A 22,991-nucleotide genomic window follows, 5' to 3' on the forward strand; every position below is an offset into this window, starting at 1 on the left:
AAAATTATTTAATCACAATGGAGAAACAAAACATGATCACTTGTGAGGAAACAAATAGAGCAATATTTTCTCTTCACTATACCTTTAAGATTTTTTTTTGTTTTTTGGTTTTTCTCCGGTACCGGGAACCAAACTCACGACCTTGCGCTTGCCAGGCAGGCGCTTTGCCGCTGAGCTAAATCCCCAGCCCCTACCTAGTTTATTGACAGTTTTTTCCCTAAAATAAAGATTCCTTAGGCCTAGGGTTTTCCAGTAGGCTTGGTCACTCCTGTTGCCCCTGGACCCAGAATACTGGCAGACTAAATCTTTTAGAACTTTTATACAATACATGAAGAAATAAATGAAAGAGTGAAGGCTAGTTGCTAAAGGACAACTTAATATGTTAGACCTTAGGATCTAATCACCCTATAAGATACAGCTCTCTTCTGCCTCTCTTACTCTGTGATTTTCTTTAGTATGGCTTTTTTTAATGAGGCTATGGTGAGACTGAAGTATACATTTTGTACATAACTTTACTCAACATATATAACAAACATAACAGATGTCTTAAGGTTTTTCCATCCCAAAATGCTACAACTTCATTAAAAGAGAGTGCAGAAATGCTACTGATAATGGAAAATAAAAAGGAAAAATCTTATTCATAGAGCCATCCGGATAAAACTAACATTTCAGCATCTCACCTTTTAGATCATTATTTTCAGAATATCAATTTAAGTCTTACTACGATCATACTAGAGTTAGAATTTTATAAGTGGTGGGTTTTTTTACTGGCTTGGAAATTTTGCTACCAAAAAATACAATGAGTTAGATTAAAATTCACGTAGCCACTTCTTTATATTTATTTAGATTGCTTTCAATCTTTTTCTTTTGCAATATTGCAGTAGTTCTTTCTTTTTAATAAAGCTGGGATTTTCCAGTCTTGGATTAAGGAAATAGCTTTTGCATGGCTCCCACTCCCCTAACTATCCTGCCTTCATCCTCTCCACTACCTCATCCCACCGCTGATGTAACTGATGGCTCTGGCTTCTTATTTGTTTGAAACTGCTCCCTTAAGAGGTGATCTCCCAGTGTCTTCAATTATTATTTTAAATGATGCCTCAGGCTACTGCCTGGCACAGCAGTGCCCTCACCTTCTGCCTTCCGCCTTCCAAGCTTGGAGCTTGGCTTTCAGGCTGGCTGTGCCCCCTCCCGTCCTGAGAGCTGCCTCCAGAGTCCCAGCAGAGAGCCAGATTAACCCCTTTTGTTAGTAGAGGTAATTTGCCTCGGTTTAGCATTAATAGGGAATGCCACAAGCAGTTGGGGTCAGAAAGAACAGATCCATCAAGCCCCAGGGTTAATTTAATAGCAATCTGTTGGCTGCCAATGTTGTATGTTAGCGTGGATCCAATGCTATATTTTGTATTTGCCACTCACTTCTTTGGGAAAACAAGGAAATAATTTGGACAGAGAGCTCTATGGAAAAAGAGGAGAAAATGGGCTCTCAAAATGGATCATTCAGTTTCCAAGGTAATGCAGGGGGCCGTGCAGTACCCATCTCTTTTCTTCTTCCTTCCCAACACAAAGGGCAAAAATGCTGAAAAAATATACCTCCCTTCAGAACGATGTAAGAGGAAAAGGGGTGCAGTGGATTTTTTAGGGGAGGCAGTGTGAAGTTTCCACCATTCTTCCCCATAAGCCATTGAATTTTTAGCAACCAGACTGACTCAAGTATGTTTCTAAAATTCATCAAGCTCTTCATTAGAAAACAAGCCAATAATCCCTTGTCAGGTTTTTAATCCCAACTTCTGGTCCAAAAAACTATATCATAGTACATAAATCTTCTGGTCCTAGAAAACGTCCCCACCAAAGGAACAGGTGAAGTCAGAGGACAGAGGCCCAAAGCAGAAGAGAAGGAGCTTCCCCATTAGCAATGTGTTGTGTCAAGAGAGCCAGGTGGCCATGCTCAGAGAGGGAACGTGGCCCTGTGGCCAAGAACCTGGATGCTGAGTTGTACAAGCTCGGTTTCAAATCCAAGCTGTACCTCTATGAATCATGTGACCTTGCGTTGTTCATCTTCGTTGCTGTTTCCTTATCAGTAAGATGTAATTGTGAGTAGCGCAACCTCTTAAGGCTGAGCCGGGAGACAAGTGAGACAGCACATGCGCAGCTCTCGGCACAGGGCGGGCCCCACATTTGGCAAACATCAGTTGCTTGCTGTTATGATCTTCCTCCTTACCCTTATCAGCAGGGTCGGTTGTTGTCATCGCCCCACCCCACCTCCATTTCCTGCTGACCATTAAATCCAGGAAGCTATGAGTTGTATCCCCATCTCTTTATTTTTATTTCTGAGACAGGATATCACTAAGTTGCCCAGGCTGGTCTCCTCCTCCTCCCTCAGACTCCTGAGTAGCTGGGATTACAACTATGCACAGTCATGCCCAGCTATTATCATGGTTATTAAAAAGAAGGTAACCAGGCATGGTGGTGCACACCTGTAATCCCAGCACTTGGGAGGCTGAAGCAGGAGGATCACTGTGAGCTCGAGGCCAGCCTGGGCTACTTGGTGAACTTGAGGCTAGCCTGAACTACACAGCAAGACCCTGCCTCAAGAAACAAAAAGTAAGAGTCATACTTTATACCCCAGTCTCACAAGGTCAAACCCAATAGGCACTCAAGCCAGAAAGGAGGCTCAGACCTGGAGGAGAAAGAAGCCAATGGCTTGGGGATGAAGGGTGCATAGAAAGGCAGGTTTGGAAGTCAAGGATGGGTGGGAGGAAGGACAGCTCCAGAAGCAGATTCAGCAGGCACATCCCTGTGAAAGTGTCCTTGCTGGACACACAAGGATGCTCCTCGTGGCATAGATATGCCTAGGTGCTTTGTTTTCACACATCCTGACTTTGGGGCTTTATTTTTAGATGGGAAAAAGTAACTGTGGCTGCAGCACCTCCCCCCACTGCATCAGGATCCCTTCCCTCTCGGCTGTGTTTAGAGCTACACTGGCAAAGGTTGAGAAAGCTGACACCAGATTTTCTTTCCCTATTTTGGGAAAAGAGAAACACACTCACTGGCACCGTATGGTAGCAAGGCTCTTTTTGGAGGGTGATGAAGTCTGACAACAGCTGAACATAACCCCATAGCCTGGGTCTATGGCCAGAGAGGCCATCAGCGCTGTGAGTTGTAGCCTCCCCACAAGCAGCACAAGCCTATGCTCCCTAGACTATGTACTGACTGCAATGATATTTTTTAAATGTATTTTCTCTGTGTGTTTTATTTATTTATTTTGCTACCAGAAATCAAGCTCATGCTCTGGCTTGCCTGACAAGTGCTTATGCCACTGAGCTATATCCCCAGTCCCTGCAATGATATTTATAATTCTGGCAGAAATTGAGTTAAAAGGTAGTATTTTTTGAATTCAGGGATTCACCTGCCCTGGAGACCCAAGTGATATTTGCATCTGAGTTGGGTGGGAGAGGTTATACCAAAATGTAATGTTAGGTCAGTCTTGAGCTAATTTTAGAAAGAATCCAACAAGATGTGTAAGAGACCATTAAAGGGAGAGGAGGAGACACAGCCAAAGACAAAGCCACGAGAGCAACAAAGCACATAGCGGGGGCAGCTCTAACAGGAGCAGAGGTGATGTGTAATAGTAGATGCCTCCTTGGTTCATGCTGGTGGGATTCAAAATATCAGCACATTTGTTTGTCCCTGTCTACACATTAAGGAGAAGACTGTCACTTGCTTATTGAAAACAGTGGATGGTTTTTATCCATCCCTGGACAGCTTGTATCAGTTCTTGCCTCTTGAGTGTATTATCTTCCAAAATGTGCTATAAGATCTTGTGGGACATTTCCACCTTAGTTGTTATACATTTATTTATGTATATCATGAAACTCTTGGTTTTAATGAGCACTGCTTAGAGAAAAGGCATCCTATTTAAAGATAGTCTGAGGAGAACATGTTGAGGAAAAATCACTCCCTGATGACGCGTACAGGTAGAGCAAACATTGTAAAGGTGGCACACACATGATGAGGTCTGAGAAAAGCGGGAATCATCCTGGCCAACTTCACTGCGTCACAGCATCCACATCACAAGGCCTGATCCTTTGCAGAAAGTTGCGGCATTGCAGACAGAACCTCCGTCTCAGCCAGGTGCCTCCCAAGCTTGCGGCAGGACTGAAGGAATCAGTGGTAACCCGTTCTTCACTCATACCACACACTGTCCAGGAGATGCCATTTCCACTGAATTGCTTTCACAAACAGAAGGCCAAATGTGTCATTCCAATATACAAGTATGTGGCTTTTAAATAGATGTATAATAATTCAGAAAGACAATGTTGAGAAAGGGGTAAAAAAACATAATAAATCTAAGAATGTCATCTATGGAAACCTAAATCTTGTCCACCATGTACGGTTGGCTTCTTCCAGATAGTTAAACTCTCATCCGAGTTCTAAAGCAAATCTCAGTTGATGGAAACTAGAAGGCCTAGTTTTTAAGTGAGAGTAATTCTGTATAATTGTACAGCAGCACAGATTTTGCACATGGAATGAGCTCCTACCGTTACTCACCAGCCATGTGTCTTACGGCAAGTTAGTTTACACACGCAGAGCTCCATTTCCACCCCAGAAAGATGGACATAAAAAAGTGTTTCTTACAGTTGTGGTAAGGACTAAATGAGATGAAGTGCATGGTTTCATTTATACAACTAATGGCCTATATTGTGTTCCATAGATGGTAGCAGCTATCATTATTATTATTACCTACATTATTAAACAAAGTTCAAGGATTTCATGGAAGAGGATTTTCAGTTTGTTATAGATAACATGTATCAGTCCCAGAACGTGGGTATGGAATTAAATAGGTTGGATTTTTTGGTTGGAATGAGACTACTTTCTGTTACAAAGTGGAAAACAAAATGCTTTGTAACTTGGCCCATTTAAGGATGTTTGCTGAAGATACCTTAGGCCATGAATGGGTACTTTTTGCAAGCTGTGGAGGATAAAATGGTGACAAAGAATCAGGAGACCTGAATTGTGATGCTGTCTGTGACTACCGGGTAACGTTGGTCCATTTTCTTAAAGTCCTAAGCCCCATCTGCCTGCAACCAGTAACACTGGCTTTTTTGCTAAGAGTTCCAATAAGGATCTGCTACATGCATGGCAAAGGCTACCATGCTGTGCTCAGGAGATGGTACTGTTGCTAAAACCACCCCGCCCCCAAGTCTCCGCCTCCTTCTCCTGGTTCCCTCCTTGACTCGTCTGTGCCAGATATTGTGGACATCAAGCCGGCCAACATGGAGGAGCTCACCGAGGTGATCACAGCCGCGGAGTTCCACCCCCATCACTGCAACACCTTCGTGTACAGCAGCAGCAAAGGGACGATCCGGCTGTGCGACATGCGGGCGTCGGCCCTGTGCGACAGGCACACCAAGTGTGAGTAGCGGCCAAGGGTGGGGGGGACACTGGCCTCTGACTTTGGGGAGTGAGTGGCATTGGGAGGTTTTGATCTCATTTGACAAAGGGGAATGAAGAAGCCACAAGTGTTGATCCACCTCGGGTGTCAGCTCCACTTTTCGTGTTTTGGTAAAAATGAAACCTCACATTCCATTCCAAACATGTGGATGTAGAGGTGACCCTTGTCCAGAAAGGGCATAAATAACACTGTGGCATGATCCAGATCGTGCGCTGAGATCATTCCTGCTGCTGAGGAAGCATGGCCCTAAGGAGCAGCCCAGGGAGCTAGTGAAGGGACTGCTAAGGGGTGCCCTGCACATGGGAGTGGGATAGACATGGACAGCAGCTGAGTTCTGGAAAGATCTTGGCAGGAGAGTTAATAGTGCTCACTGGACCATGGGGAGGCTGAGAATAGGCCACTGAACAAGAAGCCAGTGGCTTCAAGAGAGGTTGTGGCTAAGGAACCAGAACTGTAGATGCCCCAGTAGTCTGAGTGGGCAACAATGAAAAGCTACAGAGAGGGAATGAGAGTAAAGTGCAGCCAGATACACAGCCCCTCTGGTCATCTTGGGGTTCTTAGGCCACTGACAGGAAAGCAGCTCCAACCCTTGGGAATGGGGAACGTGGGAGCAAAAGCTAAAACCAGATGTACGTGAAAGAGCTGCTGGCACCAAGTACTTGGAAGACAGGATGGGCCTGGAGCTGTCAGGGAGCACTTCTAGCAAAGAAACTGCTCCCAAGGGTAGAGGTGCCTGGAAAGCAGTAGTGATCCAGGAATGATTTGAGCTAAATGGTATGCTGCTGCCACGTGTTGAGGAAAGGCCAGGGCTGAGTGCGTCCCACCACCACCTTCTGGCCGTGCTGCGTTGCCTTTCCAGTTTTAAGGAGTCAGAACAGAAGACTTTTTCTCCCGTGGTCCCAGTTTTTAGTTTCAAGACCTGTGTGATGCGAGCGATCTGACAGCTCTCTGCATACATGCACGCACAACCAAGAGAGGAGCGGCTGTCTGGTGCTCATTCTCCAGCAGAGGTTTTTGCAGGGAGCAGCTAGGATGTGTGCTGTAGTTGTCTGTACAGAGTGCGAATTTGAGTCACCCAGAAGGTCACAACCTTGTTGCCTGTTTTAGCTGCTTTTGTCCTCCTTTTGTTAACCTTTGTGACCACATCCTCATAGATGCGGTGAGTAAGACAACCAGCCATAGCTGCACACGCCTGTGACCCCCACACTGAGAGAGGCTAAGGTAGGAGGATTGCAAGTTCAAGCTCAGTGGGAGAAATTAAGAGATTTAGCAAGACTCTGGCTCAAATTTAAAAAAAAAAAAATTTAAAGGAGGGGAGGGTGGCTGGGGATGTAGCTCAGTATGAAGGCCCAGGGCTCACTTTCCAGTACAGCAAAAGAAAAACAAAAGGTTGAGGGTGATAATAACTGTTAAAATCATCTCATGGATTTGTTGTGGGGCTTAGATGAGATAAATATTTAAAAAGGTTGTTAATGAGGTATCCTACCTTCTCTTTTTTTCCACAGTAAGTCTTTAAAATTTGACATATATTTTTATATCAGCTACATATCAGATGCCTAAAAACCATGTACAGCTGTCAGCTACCACATTAGGGCAAGTAGGGGACATTTTGTCACCGTAGAACATTCTACTAGAGCCTCATTCACTGTGGCTTCCCCAGCAACTTGCCAGGACAGATGCTTAACAAATACTGACAGTGCTCTAATCAATCTTTGAGAAATATATTTTCATAAACTTACAAGGGAAAGCACTTGATGCACAAGGACCAGCCTATGCAAAGGCGATGAAGCATATAATATGCTCTGGTATAAATTGTGTGCTATGTTTGTGGACCCAAGTGCAGTGGTGCATGCCTATAAACCCAGCTACTTGGAAGGCTGAAGGGAGGAGGATCCTAAGTTCAAGGCCATTGTGAGTACCTCTAACAAAAAAGAGCTGAGGATGTAGCTCAGTGTTAGAGTGATTGCTTAGCATGTATGACCCCTGGGTTCAATTGCATGTGCTCTAAAGCAATAAAACAATATTTTTGTGGAAGCATAGGGTGATTGATTATGGCTGTTTTATAGGGAATGACTGGGAGAAGATAATTGATACTCAGGAGGAATGCCTGGGCTGCTCATAAAAGTGATGATGATGTTGTTGTTGTTGTTGTTACCCAAAAAGTGGAATTGGGGCGGGGGGTCAATATTAGTGAACTAAAGTAACCAGGGGAGTAATATAGTCAGTTTTCAGAGAAACTAGAGAAAAGGCAAAAGAATGAAGGTTGAATTCTAGCAAGAACAATAAGATAAATTAGGGGGATATTGTACTATTGAATTTTGGCCCACATTTTTTGTTCAGGGAAGGGGCTGTTCTAGGCACCAGGTGTTGTGAGTAGCATCCCTGGCTCTCCTGTCAGATACTAGCAGCAGTGGCCCCATTGTGACACCCAAAAATGTCTCCATACCTTAGGAAATGTCCCCTGGGGAGAAAAAAATACCTCACAGTTTAGGACCACTGACTAAACCAAAATTCAGCATGATATTCCAGTATCCACCATATGTTTATTACTCTAAACAAAACTCCGGGTGGTACAACACAAAGGTAAGACTTATCTCCTATACTGCAAGAATTTGAAGGATGGCTAAGAAGGCAAGATGTACCCAGGAAACATTTCAAGGACAGTGTTCAAGACAGTGCATATTTTAATACCAAACAGACAGTACTGAGAATGAGGAGTTAGGATGTTCAGAGGAATGTGACATTTGAGACAAACCTCCAGGGATGGCAGATGCTGAACAGCCAAGTATGGGAGTACAAAGAAGATTTGATTAGGTGAAGCAGTGGGCACAAAAAGGGCAAAATTCTGAATAAGTACATGGAACCTTAAACAATAGCATGTGTCAGATTTCAGGGAAAGGGTACTGTCCAGTTAATGAGGTCACATAAGGGTGATGGTTTGTATCAAGTTGGTCCTTAAAGCTAGGAGTCAACAGTTTAGACTGTCATGTCATGTCATTCGTAGAGTGCCTACTTTATACCCAGAGGCTGGCTTCTATGGTTACTATTCTCCTGAAACTTTTGTACCAAGTACAGCTCTCCAGGGTCCAGGCACAGAGCCCTGATGCAATGGAGGAAGACCACAGAGAGACAACTCAGTTTCTCTGCTGTGTTTTGTGGGGCCCTCCCTGTCAGCAAGGCAAATAGCACTTTCCTGGAAGAGACCAGAGATCCAAGTCAGGTGCTGACCACATAGATTTTCTTTGAAGTCTCATTTTTCTACCAAAAATTACATGTAAATTTTGTATATCACCCTCATAAAATGTCTATTTTCAGTTTAATACTCTACCCCACCCCCGAATTTCAAGTCAAATGGATGCCCTCAGAAGGTGCTGCATTTATCCTGTGGCTCCCTGGACATCCCAATATCCTCTTCCCTCTGACCTCCAAGGTTCCGCTATTGGTTTGTCATAGATGGCTCTTATCAGATTGAGGTAAAGACCATCTATTCCAATTTTCTGTAGGATTTTTCATCATGAATGCGTGCTGAAATTTGTCAAAAGCTTTTTCTGCATCTTTTGAGATGATCATATGGTTTTTGTCCTTGGCTCTGTTAATATAGTGTATTACATTTATTGAACTATGTGTGCTGAACCATCCCTACATCCCTGGGATGAATCTAACTTGGTCATGATGTGTAATCTTCCTGAGGGTTTGCTGCATTCGGTTTACTAGTATCTTATTGAAGACTTTTGTGTCTGTGTTTACTAGGGAGATTGGCCTGTAGTTCTCTTTCTTAGTTGGGTCCTTCACTGGTTTTGGTATCAGGGTAATGCTTGCTTCCAGGAATGAATTTGGGAGTATTGCTTCCCTGTGTGCACCATTTTGAGAAGCACAGTTCCCAGTACACTTGGTATCATTTAGTTGAAGAATAGACTTAACAGAATTTGTGTCTTGTGAAAAATTAGTACAGTAGTGTGAAGAAAGTTAGAGATGAAAGGTTTTGCTTTAGTCTGAAGGCAAGGGAAATCCACAGCCTAGGACGGCGAGGTGGCTGTGGAAATGGAAAGGAAGGGAAAAGGTAAAAGAAATGCTTTAGAAGTGTGTTAGAAGTTGGCTTTCATCACACACAGATACAATATTAATTTCTGATATGGGAAGCCTGAAAGCTGTTTGAGGATAGAAACTGAATCAGTTTTGTTCCCATCATATTGCCAAAGCCTGGCATACACATAAGTGGTCAATAAATATTGATTCAATAAATAAGTGTGTGCCTAAGGGTTGACATAACTGGTGTGGGAATAGGGATTGGTGGGGGGCTAGCCTGGGGGAGAATGAAGCACTGAGGTTCTGTTTGGGACATGCTGGGCCTGCGGTGACATGAGCTGCCTACAGACGCCTCCTCTGATGAGCGATGGCTGGATGGGGCTGGAAGGGCCACTTCCCGTGAGGGATGCCAGAGAAGGCACAAAAGGCCCTGGCATCCTCATGACCCAGCGTGGCAGACAGCAGCCGGGACTTTGGAGTCAGACCCACATGAGATCTGAATACTGACGAATAAACTGGGAGGCTTGGTGAACCCTAAACTCAAAATGGGAAAAGGATAAGGCTTTAGGAAGTTTCAGACCAGGATGGCTTAAAGTGGATGCTTTGAGACCAGGGTACATCTCTGACAACTCAGTGGCTGTGTGACCTCAGGCACATCATTCACCCTTCTGAGTGTCACATTCCTCATGCAATGGTAGAAACATTAAGCGTAGCATCATGGGGCAGCATGTTCATGAGAAGCAGATGTCATCATGGGCATAAGCTCGTAGCACCTGCTGGGCACACAGGAGCTCATAAGTGACAGCAGCAGATATCACTATTGTTTCTCCCCAATTCCTGGCCTACAGTGATAAGGTACTTAGAACCCCTGCCTTTTTGCTAGATGTTGGAGGCCCTATTCATTGATTTAATTAGTATTTATTGAGCTCATACAATATGCTTATACTGCATCAGACCCAGCATAGTTGCATAGTTACCTCTCTCTTAGAGCTCTCTGTATAAACGTTCTCTAAAGAAATACAATAGAGGGTGCACGGGTGTGGGGGGTGGGGGGCGCGTGTGCATGTGCAGAGACATAAGGAAGATTTTGAAAGCTGAAAAGTTCTAAGATCTGCTGGCAGCAAGCTGAAGACTCAGTAGAGCTGAGTTTTACTCCGAAGGGCATTATGCTAAAGATGGAAGAACAGCCATTGTTTCTGCTCAAGTCCAAAGGAAGAAAGTAAGTGTCCAGCTCCCAGGCATCCACCCTAGGAGTCCCTCTTGCTTGCGGTAGGCTCAGCTTCTTCAGTCTATTCAGACTTCAGCTGGCTGGATACCGTCTATCCACCCCTTAGAAAGGCAATCTACTTTGCCCCTTCAGTTAATGTAGATGTTAAACCATCCAGAAGCACCCTTTCAGAGGCACCCAGAATGTCTGACCACACACATGGGCACCCCCCGGCCCAGTCAAGCTGATGCATCAAATTCACCCCACAAAGCAGTGAAGTCACAGTAATTATAGTATCACAGGCTGGGGATATAGCTCAGCAGCATAGTGCCTGCCTGGCAAGCACAGGGTCATGAGTTCAATTCCCAATACCAAAAAAAAAAAAAAATTAGAATCACAAGTGCAGCATGGCAGATGCGGTGAGTGGTATGAAAGCGGTTATGCTGTGCTAAGAGAGGGTGTGCCGAGGACCTGCTGACATCTAAAGGCTGACAAAGTGGGGAGGAAACGGGGGAGAACCACCTGAGCACACAGCAGGAAGCCCGGACCAGGAACCTGCAGCTGCCTCTCTCTCCAGCCCTGGAGAAGCAGCACCCTTGGGACTGTCCCAGAGAAGTCCAGGACTGAGCTAGTAGCCTCCAGACTGCTACCAGCCCTGCTTTCCAGCACCCCAGCCCCACCCCACAGAGCTCTGAATTGCAAGCCTGCTAATCTAATTAAGAAGCAAACAAAATTCATTTTCCTGACTTGTCCAAAGTGTGCCTCCTTCCATGCGCATCTCGCTTTGTTCAGCTGCGGCGGCGGCAGCCCCAGCTCCTGCCAGCTGGGAAAACAAGTTCAATCTGACCTCTCCCCTGACACTTCATATTGATTTTCTCCATCCTCCTCCGACGCCAGCCGCCAGTCGGCCACAGTTCAAGCGAGGTGCACGCACGGAATTGAGACAGGTCGTCAGGGTTCAAAATGGAAAGCAACATTGGCTTTTGGAGACAAGCTCTGAGGAGGAGGGTACTTAATAACCGTCGGCGTTTAATCAGCAAGCTGAGGAAAACCGTGCTATCAGAGCTGCATATATTAATTTCCATATGTCCCTCACTCTGCATACTCAGCAGGGGTTGAAGGGGATGATTTGTTTTCTCCCTCATCTCTCCTATTTTTTCCCTCCTGCTGCAGTGGGAACAAGGGTTCTGTTTGCAGTTTGAGATGCCTGAAACAATACTGTGCTGATGGCAGCAGCATTCAGCTAGTCTGGATCGTGCTTTTCCCTCTTGATGCACGAGTACCGGGGCTGGTGAACAAACTGGTCAAGTGTGATGAATGCCACCCTTCAAATTAAGAGATGGCTGAAATCTGAACTCCTTTCTAACACACCTGTGAGTCAGCTCCCTGGAGTCTGGCCACCCCGACCTGCTTACTGCACTTCCAACAGCCCCCTTCCTACCTCAGGGCCTTTGCACAGACTCTTTCTCTACCTGGAATGCTTTTCTATTGTCGCCCTACTTTAACATAATGCCTAGCATAGAGTGGGGCTTCCCAGAACACCTGTGATGAAAAGGCAGCCACACAGATGAAAGAAGGTGTATTCATTTATCAGGGCTGCTGTAGCAGAGGACCATAGACAGGTGGCTTACGCAACAAAATTATTGTCTCATGGTCTTGATAATGTGTTGGGCAGCAGGACTGGTTCTAGCCCGCAGGAGGAAAACATGGAATTGATAGTGAGCACAGTCCTGGAGCTGACTGGCCAGGTGCAATTTCCCAGCTCCCTTGCTGCAGGTTTCGATGTTTTGCCCCAGGAAAGGGTGGAAAGAGAACATGGACACAGGGGCTCTCACACACCCCTAACACGCTGTGAGCACACACAGAGCGTGATTTTTATTAAAGGCAGTGGGGAAACAAGACAGGGACCCAAGGGACCAGAGCCATGTGTAGCATGCAGTAAGTCTCCCCAATTCCCCGGCAGTTACGCATTCTAGGACAATGATGCATGGGTACTTTCCATGGTGCTGAAATGTTTTCTCACTGGACAAAGGGCCTTGTCTTTGATTTTAGAGGCTACGAGATGCCGAGGAGCCTCTTTTCTACTCAGAAATCACCCTCGAGAGAGGAAGGAGCCTTATTAAGTAGAGTTTGTTTAGCAGCATAAAAGAAAAGTCGGTAAATCAGTAAACACAAAAGGTGGCACCTTGAATGATCACAGAGCCGCACTGTACCAACAGCCTGTGGACACAGCTAAGGATGGGAACGAGCGGGCCTCTCTCATAATCACGTGTCTGAGTTACTTTCCTTATTGCTGGGAAACAGTTCCTGACACCTGCAAATTAAAAGAGGAAAGGTTTATTTCAGCTCACAGTTTGTAGAAATTTTAGTACATGGTCAGCCAGCTCCAAGGCAGGGTGCCATGGCACCTCTTCACCAGAGGGGCATCACAAGGAGAAACAGTCCATGGTGTGGCAGGCAGAAGGCAGCAAAGCAGCAGAAGCAGCAGAAATAAGCCTGCCTTTCCCTTTTATCCCAAACAGACTACAAATCTTTTGGTTGGTGCCACCCACACCCAGGGTTGGGCTTCTGTCTTCAGCGAATCCATTCACCCTGGAACTGTGCTAATTCTGTACTTAGTACCGTACACCTTTAATCCTCTCATTGCATACTGTAGATCCAGCCAGCTGTGAAAAGCCCCACCTATGAGTACAGGAGGCTTTGTGGGGACATCTAGATACAAGCCATAACAAATGTTAAAGCAGAAAGGAAAAAAAAAAACCTAAGCTGGGCCTGATGCATGCCTATAATCCCAGCATTCAGGAGGCTAAGGCAGGAGGATCACAGAGTTCAAAACATCTCTGGATTACATAGTGAAACCCTGTCTCAAAAAGAACAAAAAAGGGGGGAAATGGGAGAATAAAAGAAAAGATAGATGCAAAGTTACAGACAAAGCCAACAGGTGGTATGTAAAAGGGCCATAGCTATATCTGCAGCCCTTTAAAGAATCTTTTTGTTCACATAATACATAAGCATGGTATGTATCATGGTTGGAAGGGTGACCCTGTCTTCCCTATCACCTATGAATTTTTAAAGTAAAACCAGGCCTGGGCATAGTGCTACATACCCAACACTCAGGGGTGGGGGTGGCTAAAACAGGAGAATTGCAAGTTTGAGCCCAGCCTGAGTGCCTTGGTGAGGCTGGGGATGTAGCTCAGTGTGAAGGTGCTGGGTTCAATCCCCAGCACCACCACCAAAATTTAAAAAGTGAAACCAGGAAGAGCAGCAGCCATAGATGTAGAAGGAGTAACGTCAACAGCCATAATCACAACTTCTGCAGCATTTTATTGTAGCCAGGAAGCGAGCCAAGTATACACATGTGAGCTCATTTAATGCTCATGCCAACCCTAGGAGGTACACACAACCATTATTCACATTTTACCAATGAGGCACCTAGCTGAGAGAGAAAGGGTATAGTGTTGCCACAGAGAGGATTTGACGCAGGCCTGCAGCTCTTCGCCAGGATACCAGGCATCAATTTTCAACTAATATTTCTTAAATATCACCTAGCTTCTACCTTTGGGGAGCTTGCATTCTAGTGGAGAGGAAGAAACAAACATTCTAGTGCCAAATTTTAATTTAATTTTATTTTTTTTTTGTTTTGTTTTGTTTTTTTTGGTTTTTCTCCAGTACCGGGAACCGAACTCACAACCTTGCGCTTGCCAGGCAGGCGCTTTTGCCGCTGAGCTAAATCCCCAGCCCCCCAAATTTTAATTTTAGATAGTCACAAAAACTGTAAGAAAGTCAAACAGTGCTAGAGAATAGCTGGGGTGGGGCTGCTTTCAGAGGGTGATGTGAGTGAAAGCCTTTGAATTATCAGAAGGATCTAAACAGAAAGCTAATGTCTAAGTACAGCCCTAACACGGGAGCAACCTTGTACATTCAAAGAATAGAACAAGGACCAATGGATGGAGACAAGTAGGTGTTGTGGTAGGGGGCAGAGAAAGGGAAGCACAGATCAGATTATGCAAAGCTTTATAAGCCTGGGCAGAAAACACTTGGATCTCCTGCTAAGTGAGACAGGAGTGCTAAGCCATGCGAGTATTCACAGCAGGGAGATGAACATAATCATGTGCCACGTAATGGCATTCTGGTCAGTAATGGTGGTCCCAGATTATATTGCCCAGGGACATCTTGTCCACCTTGATCTGTATATGTGTTTTCCATGATGTTCACACAATAAAATTGCCTAGTGGTGTCTTTCTCAGACAGATCCCTGTTACTAAAAGATAGTCAGCTGTACACTGATTATGATCTCAGAAGAGTTCTCAAAAAAGAGATAGTAAGCCAGAGGCAGGGAGACCCATTAGGTGGATCTTGTCATAGTCTAGAGGGGAAATAATAGTGACTCTGACCAGATAGGGGATGGATTCGGGATCTCCTCAGGACGTAAGGCTGACAGGACACACTGAGTGACCAGAAATGGAGAGGCAATGGGGAGGAAAGAGTCTGAGCTCATCTTAGGCGTGAATCTTGAGCAGCTGAAGGTATAGAGATTGCTGCAGTCAGCGATTACAAGGGAAAAGATTTAATACCGGACTCATAATTTGAGGGCCTGGATCCCACGGCAGTGTCCTGCATCAGTCCAGCTGAAGACCTAGAGCCCATGACAATGCCCTCCACAAATGCAACTGGAGGGCTAGAGCCCATAACAATGTCTCACGCAAGCTGTATCAGGGATCTGCACTGGGAAGGCTCAAAGGCCAGTGGTGAAAGCTAAAATGTCTGTGCCAGTGGGATGAAGGATCTGTGCCAGTAGGCTGAGGGATCTGCATTGGAGTCCCAGAGCAGGAAGCGATGCTCAGAGTAAGAACCAGAGCTCCCCTGAAAAAGAACCACAGCCATCCTCAGTAACAGTGAGGATGATGAGAACAGCTGAGTTTTTTGTCAGTAAAGCCAGCATGACAAACTTCACCAGGAAGATCAACAGCACTACCTCTTCCTCTCCAGTTCTCCTTTTATGCTGTTGGCAACAGTCCTCATGTGGGCTTTCCACACCCAGCACCACACTGATTCAGTTCAGCTGGGTGTTACAAGTTGCACCGCAGTTGGCAATCCACCATGGGGGTAATATACTGAAATGAGGAATCTTGGGGAAAAGCTGGTTTGGCACCAAAAGACCAAGCATCTTCTAGATGTGTCCAGTTAGAGAAGTGTGGCAGCACGGTCTGAGGGTTAGGTATAAAGTTAAGAGTCATGATCATGTCATGGTATTTAAAGACATGTGATGAGCTGATGCCCCTTAGGAGTGAGGGTGGGGATGGAGAAGAGCAGGGACCCAGAACTAAGGCTGAGTTTATCGACAGGGTATGGGGACGGAGGCGGTAGCCTTTTACAGGAGACTGAGTATGAGCTGCAAGAGAAGAGAGGGAGAGAGAAGAGACTCCAAAGTGTATAAGTGACTAGAATCAGTGATGTCAAAGGTTTCTGAGAGAAAGATAAGCATGGGAAAGTGATCATGCATTTTGTCTCATGGAAATACTTGGCCATTGAAGTAGAAGCAATTAGTATGAAGAGTGATCAAAATGCTCTGTGAATGTTTAAAAATATTATAGTAAAAGACATACTGCCATTCATTAATCCCCCTCTAAAGACTCCCCTCAGCACACTTATCCCACTGTTCTTGGCACTTTTTGAAGGAGTTCTGGAACCTTCTAAAAACATTCTCATGCGTCCTTTTCCACCTCACTTACCGAATCTGGCACTGTGTGACTTCTGGCTCTTCCTCAAAGTCAAAATGACCATGAAAGGTAAATGTTTTCAATCAGTTCAAGACATCAAAACAGCCCCAACAGCACAGCTAAAGACACAATATGGGAGCTACGTGGACGTAAAGTGAGAGAGGTATTTTGAGGGAGATTAATGGCAGTGTGTCTTTTACTGTAATAAAATTTTTAAATGAAACATTCCTTGCACTTTTGGATCACACCTAATACTCACCTGGCATGTGGTAGGTTCCCAGTGCACATTTGTTGAGTGATATCAATCATTGTGATGGCACCTACCCCAGTGACACAGGGCAGGTTCTTCAGGTAGAGCTAAGTTCCACTGTGACTTGGGCTGACTTGCCTCCTTTTTTGGCCTGACCCTTGAAATCCTATCTTCTTGAGAGGCATCAGCTTGTGCTGGTGACTTACAGACAAAAGTGTCAGGAAGTGTCTTAAAGGCCAGGATGAGGGGCACTGGAGCTGCTCAGAAGCAGTGACAGGGTAGCTCTGCAGCACCCAGCCCTTGTACCAGCTCTACCCACAAGGCTGCTGCCTGTGGGCCATCTTTGCTAGCACCCAGGCCATTCCACAATGGCAAATCTGCAGCCTGAGCTTGGCCACAGAAATTCCCTTCCTTAGATAGCACTAAGGGAGGCTTCCTATCCAAGAGCAATGGACACCAACCCTGAAGTACATTTAAGTCTCTCTGGCCAGGTACGGTCGTGCATGCCTACAGTCCCAGCACTCTGCAAGGCTGAGGCAGGAGGATCACAAATTTGAACCCAGGCTGGGCAACATAGTGAGATGGGGACTAATTGTTAAAAAAAAAAATTTAACCTAAGAAAGAGAGCTAGAGATATAACTCAGTGTGAACAGTGTGAGGGCCCTAAGTTCAATTCCCAATACTAGGAAGAAAAAAAAAAAAAAAACTATGGGTGTGATATGAAGAAAATCTTTTTCACGTAGAGAAGAGGGAAAGGTATGAGCACTTTGGGACTAAAAATCTGAGGTTTCAGTGAATAGTGTAGTGATTAAAAACAGTCTGAATGTCCATGAGAAGAAGGCAAATCTTGATACCCAACCTAATAATCCAAAATAGAAATTCCATTTTCTTCCAAAGATGGGTAAGTGCAGGAGGATGGATGATTGTGTTTGAACCCTTCTGTGTCTCATTTCGTTCCTGGAACAACCCGTGAAAGTTTGTTTTAATAGCTCCCATTTACAGGGGAGGCATCTTCAGAGATGAAGAAACTTCCCCCAGATCACTGCAGGAGCTATGATTCAAACACACGTGTGCCTGCTTCCAAGAGGAGAGTTCATTCCTCTCCTGGGTAGATGGCAGGAGAAAGAGCATGATCTTTCCTTAACATCCAGAAGAATAATTTCATGTCTTCCATTTTATACAATCCCCATCAGCTTGATCCCCCAATTGCAGCATTAACCTTGCTTTGGTGCAGAAGGTGAAGTCCACTCCCTTTCTTTACCCTCATCTGCAAACTCTTAATTGCCAAGCCCTGATTCTGTGAAGCCACGAGAGCCTTTAATGAACCTGCCGCTCACTCCTTAGGTTTCTGATGGAGTGCATCCAAAAACATCAACCGAGCTGCAGCTGCCACGAGTCGTACAGCCTCCAAGGTTTGGCACAGCTTCCAAAAGGGGTTCAGTATTGATCTGGGGCATAATTAACAGTGTTTATTTCAGGGGAGCTTGGTTAGATTAAAAAGACATGGTCCTTTGTTAAAATGATTTTGCCTGATGACAGAATTATAAACAGACACACACACGCACTCCCACCCTGGAAAAAAGCCAAACAGAGCCTTGCTACAAGGAACAGAATTTACACACCACACACACACGCACACACACACACACACAATCTGAATGTTCTTTACCCCATTCAAGCTCAACAGTATTAACAGCAGAGCCGACAAGGCCCAAGCCAGGATAAAAAAGAATCCCTTCCTCCCCGCCCCCGTCTTCTATCCTTATTTCCATTTTTGATTGATTTAACTAGTTCTGTCAATTAGTCATCCTGGAGACTCCAGTTGAGTGGATTTTCCTAAGAACTGGAAGGCTTATTAATTTTGGAGGTGAGTGTCATTCATTAGCAGTTGACACCTTCCTGGGTCCTGCCCGGTCCTTCGCTTAGAGTCTTGGATGAGAAACCAGTGGAGGCTGAAGTGATCCATGTGGGTGGCTACAGCCCCTGAGGGTGGGGAAGGCTGGCCATGGCCATGGGCTATAGGCAGCTCTGACCTTGGGGCAACTCAGGCCCAATTTACTGTCATCATTTTCTGTCACACACCCCCGTCACTGACAACACAGTCACAGGCACTGGGAAGCATCCTGAACTCACTGGCCTGTGAGCATCTAGACAGGGCTCTGGCTGAGGCAGGATGGCTTCTTTTGAAAATAACCCTGTCTCTGCCAGTGGTGAAATCAGGAAATTCGCTCTTCTCTGGATCAGCTTCCTACGGCTCCTGTAACAAATCCCACAAATGTGAAGGCTTTATTAAAAAAAAAAAGATGTCTGATGTCTGTCATCTTGTAGTGTAGACCAAGAGTACAACATGGGTCTGACTGGCTAAATTCAAGCTGCCTTACCTTCTGGAGGCTCTAGAAGCATTTTCCAGCTTCTAGAAGCTTCCTCCTTTTCCTGGCTCAGCAATCTCCCTCCATCTTCAAAATTGGTAACAGCGAGACAAGTCCTCTCATCACTTCCCTTCCCATGCCATTCAGCCCCCTCTTCCACTTTGAAGGGCCCTTGTGCTTACTTGAAGCCACCCAGATAATGCAACTTAATCTCATCTTTAAGTCAGCAACCAGCTGGGCATGCACACCTGTAATCCCAGCACTCGGGAGACTGAGGCAGGAGGATTGCTTTGAGTTCAAGGCCAGCCTGGACTACAAAGTGAGCTCAAGAGCAGCCTGAACTGCATAGCGAGACCCTGTCTCAAAAAGACAAAAAGGAAAAAAAAAAAAGTCAGCAACCAGAGCTCATCCACATCTTAATTTCTCTTGGCCATTGTAACATTACATATTCAGAGGCTCCCAGAATTAGATGTGCACATGTTTAGAAATCACTATTCTGCCTACCACACCTTCCAAGTTTCATTTGTGGCACCTTCCTCTGGAAGACTTCCTAGACCCCCAAGTAGTAGTAAATGCCTCCCTCAGAACACTTAATGCCATATGTGGAATTATCTGTTTCCATTTTGGTCTTTCTCACCAAATGAGACTCCATTATAGCCAGACATGTTGTACAAACGCTCTCAGCACTTAGTACCTATGGTGAAGGTGCTAAAGAAAAGGCTTCTAGAGGTGAACACCTGCAGTCACCCAACTTGATAAATGAGCTTCTGCTGCTTCTCTTTACACCAATGGAAAAGCTAACATGAAAGAGTGGCTGACTCGGTTTGCTCCCGTTTAAGTTTGAAAATATATTACCAGGGGCAGAGAATATAGCTCAGTCCTAGAGTGTATGCTTAGCATGTCCAAGATCCTGAGTTTAATCCCCAACACGAGGAGGAGAAGGAGGAAGAGGAGGAGGAGGGGGAAGGGGGATATCTGTGGATGGTACATGATAAAATAACCTACCTTGTTATGTTTTACCTGTACTAATGTTAAAATTAAAATGCATTCCTAGGCACTACAAGTAGGAAAATGATAATAAAATAGACTATGATTTTAAAAGTTACATTTTTCAAGTGGAAAAAATGGAAGGTATATGCAGGCAACATAAAGGAAAAAGGAATCCGTAGATGTTTATTGCTGCCAAGCTCTGTTCCAGGCACAAGGAAAATAATGCGTCCTGCCCTCACAGCACTTGATTCCAGGAGAAAGAATGAACCAACACTCCCGTAAACAAACTGAGATTTGATGCAAAGTATTTCTGGGGGAAGGAACAGCTCTAAATCTGGACTGTGCTTGGCCAGTGAGGGCAGAAGGAAGACCAGGAGGGCCACTGCAAGGCTTCTGAGGGCCGGTGAGAGTGGAGGCTGCTGACCCAGCTCACTTGAGAAGCCGTACCAGAGCTAGCCCCTGCTTGAGCGGGGCCAGTCACGTTGATTTCTGTGCATAGACTTTGGGAGCTGGTCACCGTGGTAGCCCTATAGATGATGGTCAGGAGATTAGACATTACTATAACAGAGAAGGGGAAATCTAGAAAGATTTTGTGTAAAAGGTGACTACATATTAAATATATCACTCTGAGACTAAGAATGAAGCCTCCAGAGCAAAGTGGAAGCCTGAAGAAGAGTGGAAATCTCTTCAAATGCCGATGCCAGCAAGAGGACTAAGATGGTGATAATAGAAGTGGTCAGATTGGATGGATGTGGACCCTGCTTTGAGTGCAGCATTAACAAGGCCTTGTTTAAGAGCTAGATGTGGGGCTGGGGATTTATCTCAGTGGCAAAGCGCCTGCCTGGCAAGCGCAAGGTTGTGAGTTTGGTTCCCGGTACTGGAGAAAAAAAAAAAAAAAAAAAAAAAAGAAAAGAACTAGATGTGGATGGTGAGGTAAAGAATCAAGCATGAATCCCGGCTCTTTGGCCTAAGTACGTGCCTGTATGAAAGGGACATTAATTGGGTTGACAAAGACTAAAGAAGGCACAGTTTGAAGAGGAAATTTACAAATTTTATGGACTCTAAGATTGATGCAAAAAAGCATAAAATGATTACACTGATACCGTTTGCTGTTTAGCACTTTACTATTGACAGAGCCTTTTCTCATGCATTTATCTTCGTTGATCCTGAAGGAAACTCTTGAGTTCTCACAGTATTTCTTCCTCTTTAGCAGCTGAGAAAATCAAAACCCAGAGAAGATGGCCTAGAACACTGACAATGGCTGGGTTTCTTTTTTTCTTTATGTAGTGAATTAAGCCACCCTCAGTATGTGCAAGGCCCTAAAGGGCAGAGAAGGGGACTCTCCTAGGTGTGGAGTCCACCTATGTTTAAGTATATCAGCTAATTCAAGATGCCTATGTGGGTCACATCATTCTATTTTGACAGCCCAGTGGGTGGCATCAATACCTGCATTGTGAGATTTGCTGTCCACTCAAGCAGCTTGCAGCGCCATCAGTGTAAGTGCCGTCATCCACTGAATTAGTCAGAGCACCTGCTGACTTTGGTGGTCACCAAGCACAGACCAGAGACAGCAGAAGGCTGGAGAGCACTCCTCCCCACAGAGCTCATAATGATAGTTGCTCCTATCTTCTCTTCCATCTCTAACCTAAACGTAAGGAATTACATAGGATTTGTCTCATATATGGGCATCCTCAATCCTGGGGTCCACTAGTACCTCCTGAAATTTTGATATCATTGGAAAATCCTGATAATGCGATGTAGCTGGCATTGAAGAGTTCCAGATGATGAAAAAATGGAATCATCAACCTTAGGGTTAAAGCCATGGACTCAAAGCCAGGAGTGGGTCAGGAAATGTTAACTAGGTATCGTGCTGGGCACAATGAGACAGAAATACAGTTCATGCCTTTGTGTCCTTATCATGGGAGATAGGAGGATGTGAAATCAGGAAATGTTTCTAATATTAAGTTCATTTTAAATTGAATGTGAAATTTAGATTCCGAGAAAGTGCTGACTAAAATGCTTTCGGGCTGAATAGAGTGTGAAAGAGTTGAAATGAACAGTGATGCCAGAAGTCCTTATCTTCCACATATGCTGTGTGTTCCCAAAAGTTCTGATGTACGATGCTCTTCAGGCTCTATTTATTAAGAGTCTTGTGTATTCATGTCATTGTAGAAGCACAGAATTACAAACATATTAATTCAATGCCTGGTTGCTTGCCCTAGGGAAGTTATTAAGTAACAATAGAGTTCATGAGACAGCGTCTGGCATATCATGAACATTAAATTAGACTTAGTGACTCTACAAATGAATGGTATAAGATACAGCATCATATAAAATGTCATGTATGTCTCAGGATAGAATACCACTATGATTCTTAAGCCAAGAATGTAAAATGAGGGCCTGGGGGCTAAGCTTTCCCCAACTCTCAGGGAAATCAGAGAAGCAAAAAGTCAGAATTATCTCCACTTTAAAGTTTTCTAGAAATCTCCCTCAAACTTTTAGATAACAGTACAAAATAGTATATCATTTAACACTGAGTTCCATTTAATAAGTTACTTTAAGGATAATAGCACCATGTTTTACAATGCTCTGCACTGTGATTTTTGTGTCCCAGCCAGAACTTGAGAACCTTGTCCTAGAAATTCAGAGAAGCAAATGATGGTTTCCAAGTCAACTAGACAGAAAGGTTATCAAGAGGCAGAAGGAGGAGAGGTTAGAGAAAGGAAGCAATAAAGAAGAACCTGAGCCCTTAGGAAGTTTACCTTTCAGAGAACTTCAAAACCTCCTGAACAACTATTGGCCAGTAGGTGGCTTTCAGATAGTACTCTGTTGAAGTTCATGAAGGTAAATTAGAAAGGCCAGCTAGAGGTATTTGTAAGATTCCCATGGTTTGGAAACTTGGTTTTAAAGAGGCTAGAGGGAGAGGACATACACCATAGTGGTGAATAAGTGTTGGTTTGGAGATCAAACAAACCCAGGT

General features: G+C 44.7%; 1 protein-coding gene across 4 annotated transcripts in view; it reads left to right on the forward strand.

Moving 5' to 3' along the window:
• The window catches only part of Ppp2r2b (protein phosphatase 2, regulatory subunit B, beta), a 455,884-nt gene that overhangs the window by 408,464 nt on the left and 24,429 nt on the right, over positions 1-22,991 (forward strand). For all 4 annotated transcript variants that reach the window (XM_013512388.1, XM_005380663.2, XM_005380664.2 and 1 more), the window contains one exon: positions 5,245-5,409. In XM_013512388.1, coding sequence (XP_013367842.1) covers positions 5,245-5,409 — 165 coding nt within the window. The remainder of the gene's footprint in view (positions 1-5,244; positions 5,410-22,991) is intronic.

The sequence above is a fragment of the Chinchilla lanigera genome, unplaced genomic scaffold (genome assembly GCF_000276665.1).
Source record: "Chinchilla lanigera isolate Chin_1 unplaced genomic scaffold, ChiLan1.0 scaffold00014, whole genome shotgun sequence".
Lineage (NCBI taxonomy): Eukaryota > Metazoa > Chordata > Mammalia > Rodentia > Chinchillidae > Chinchilla > Chinchilla lanigera.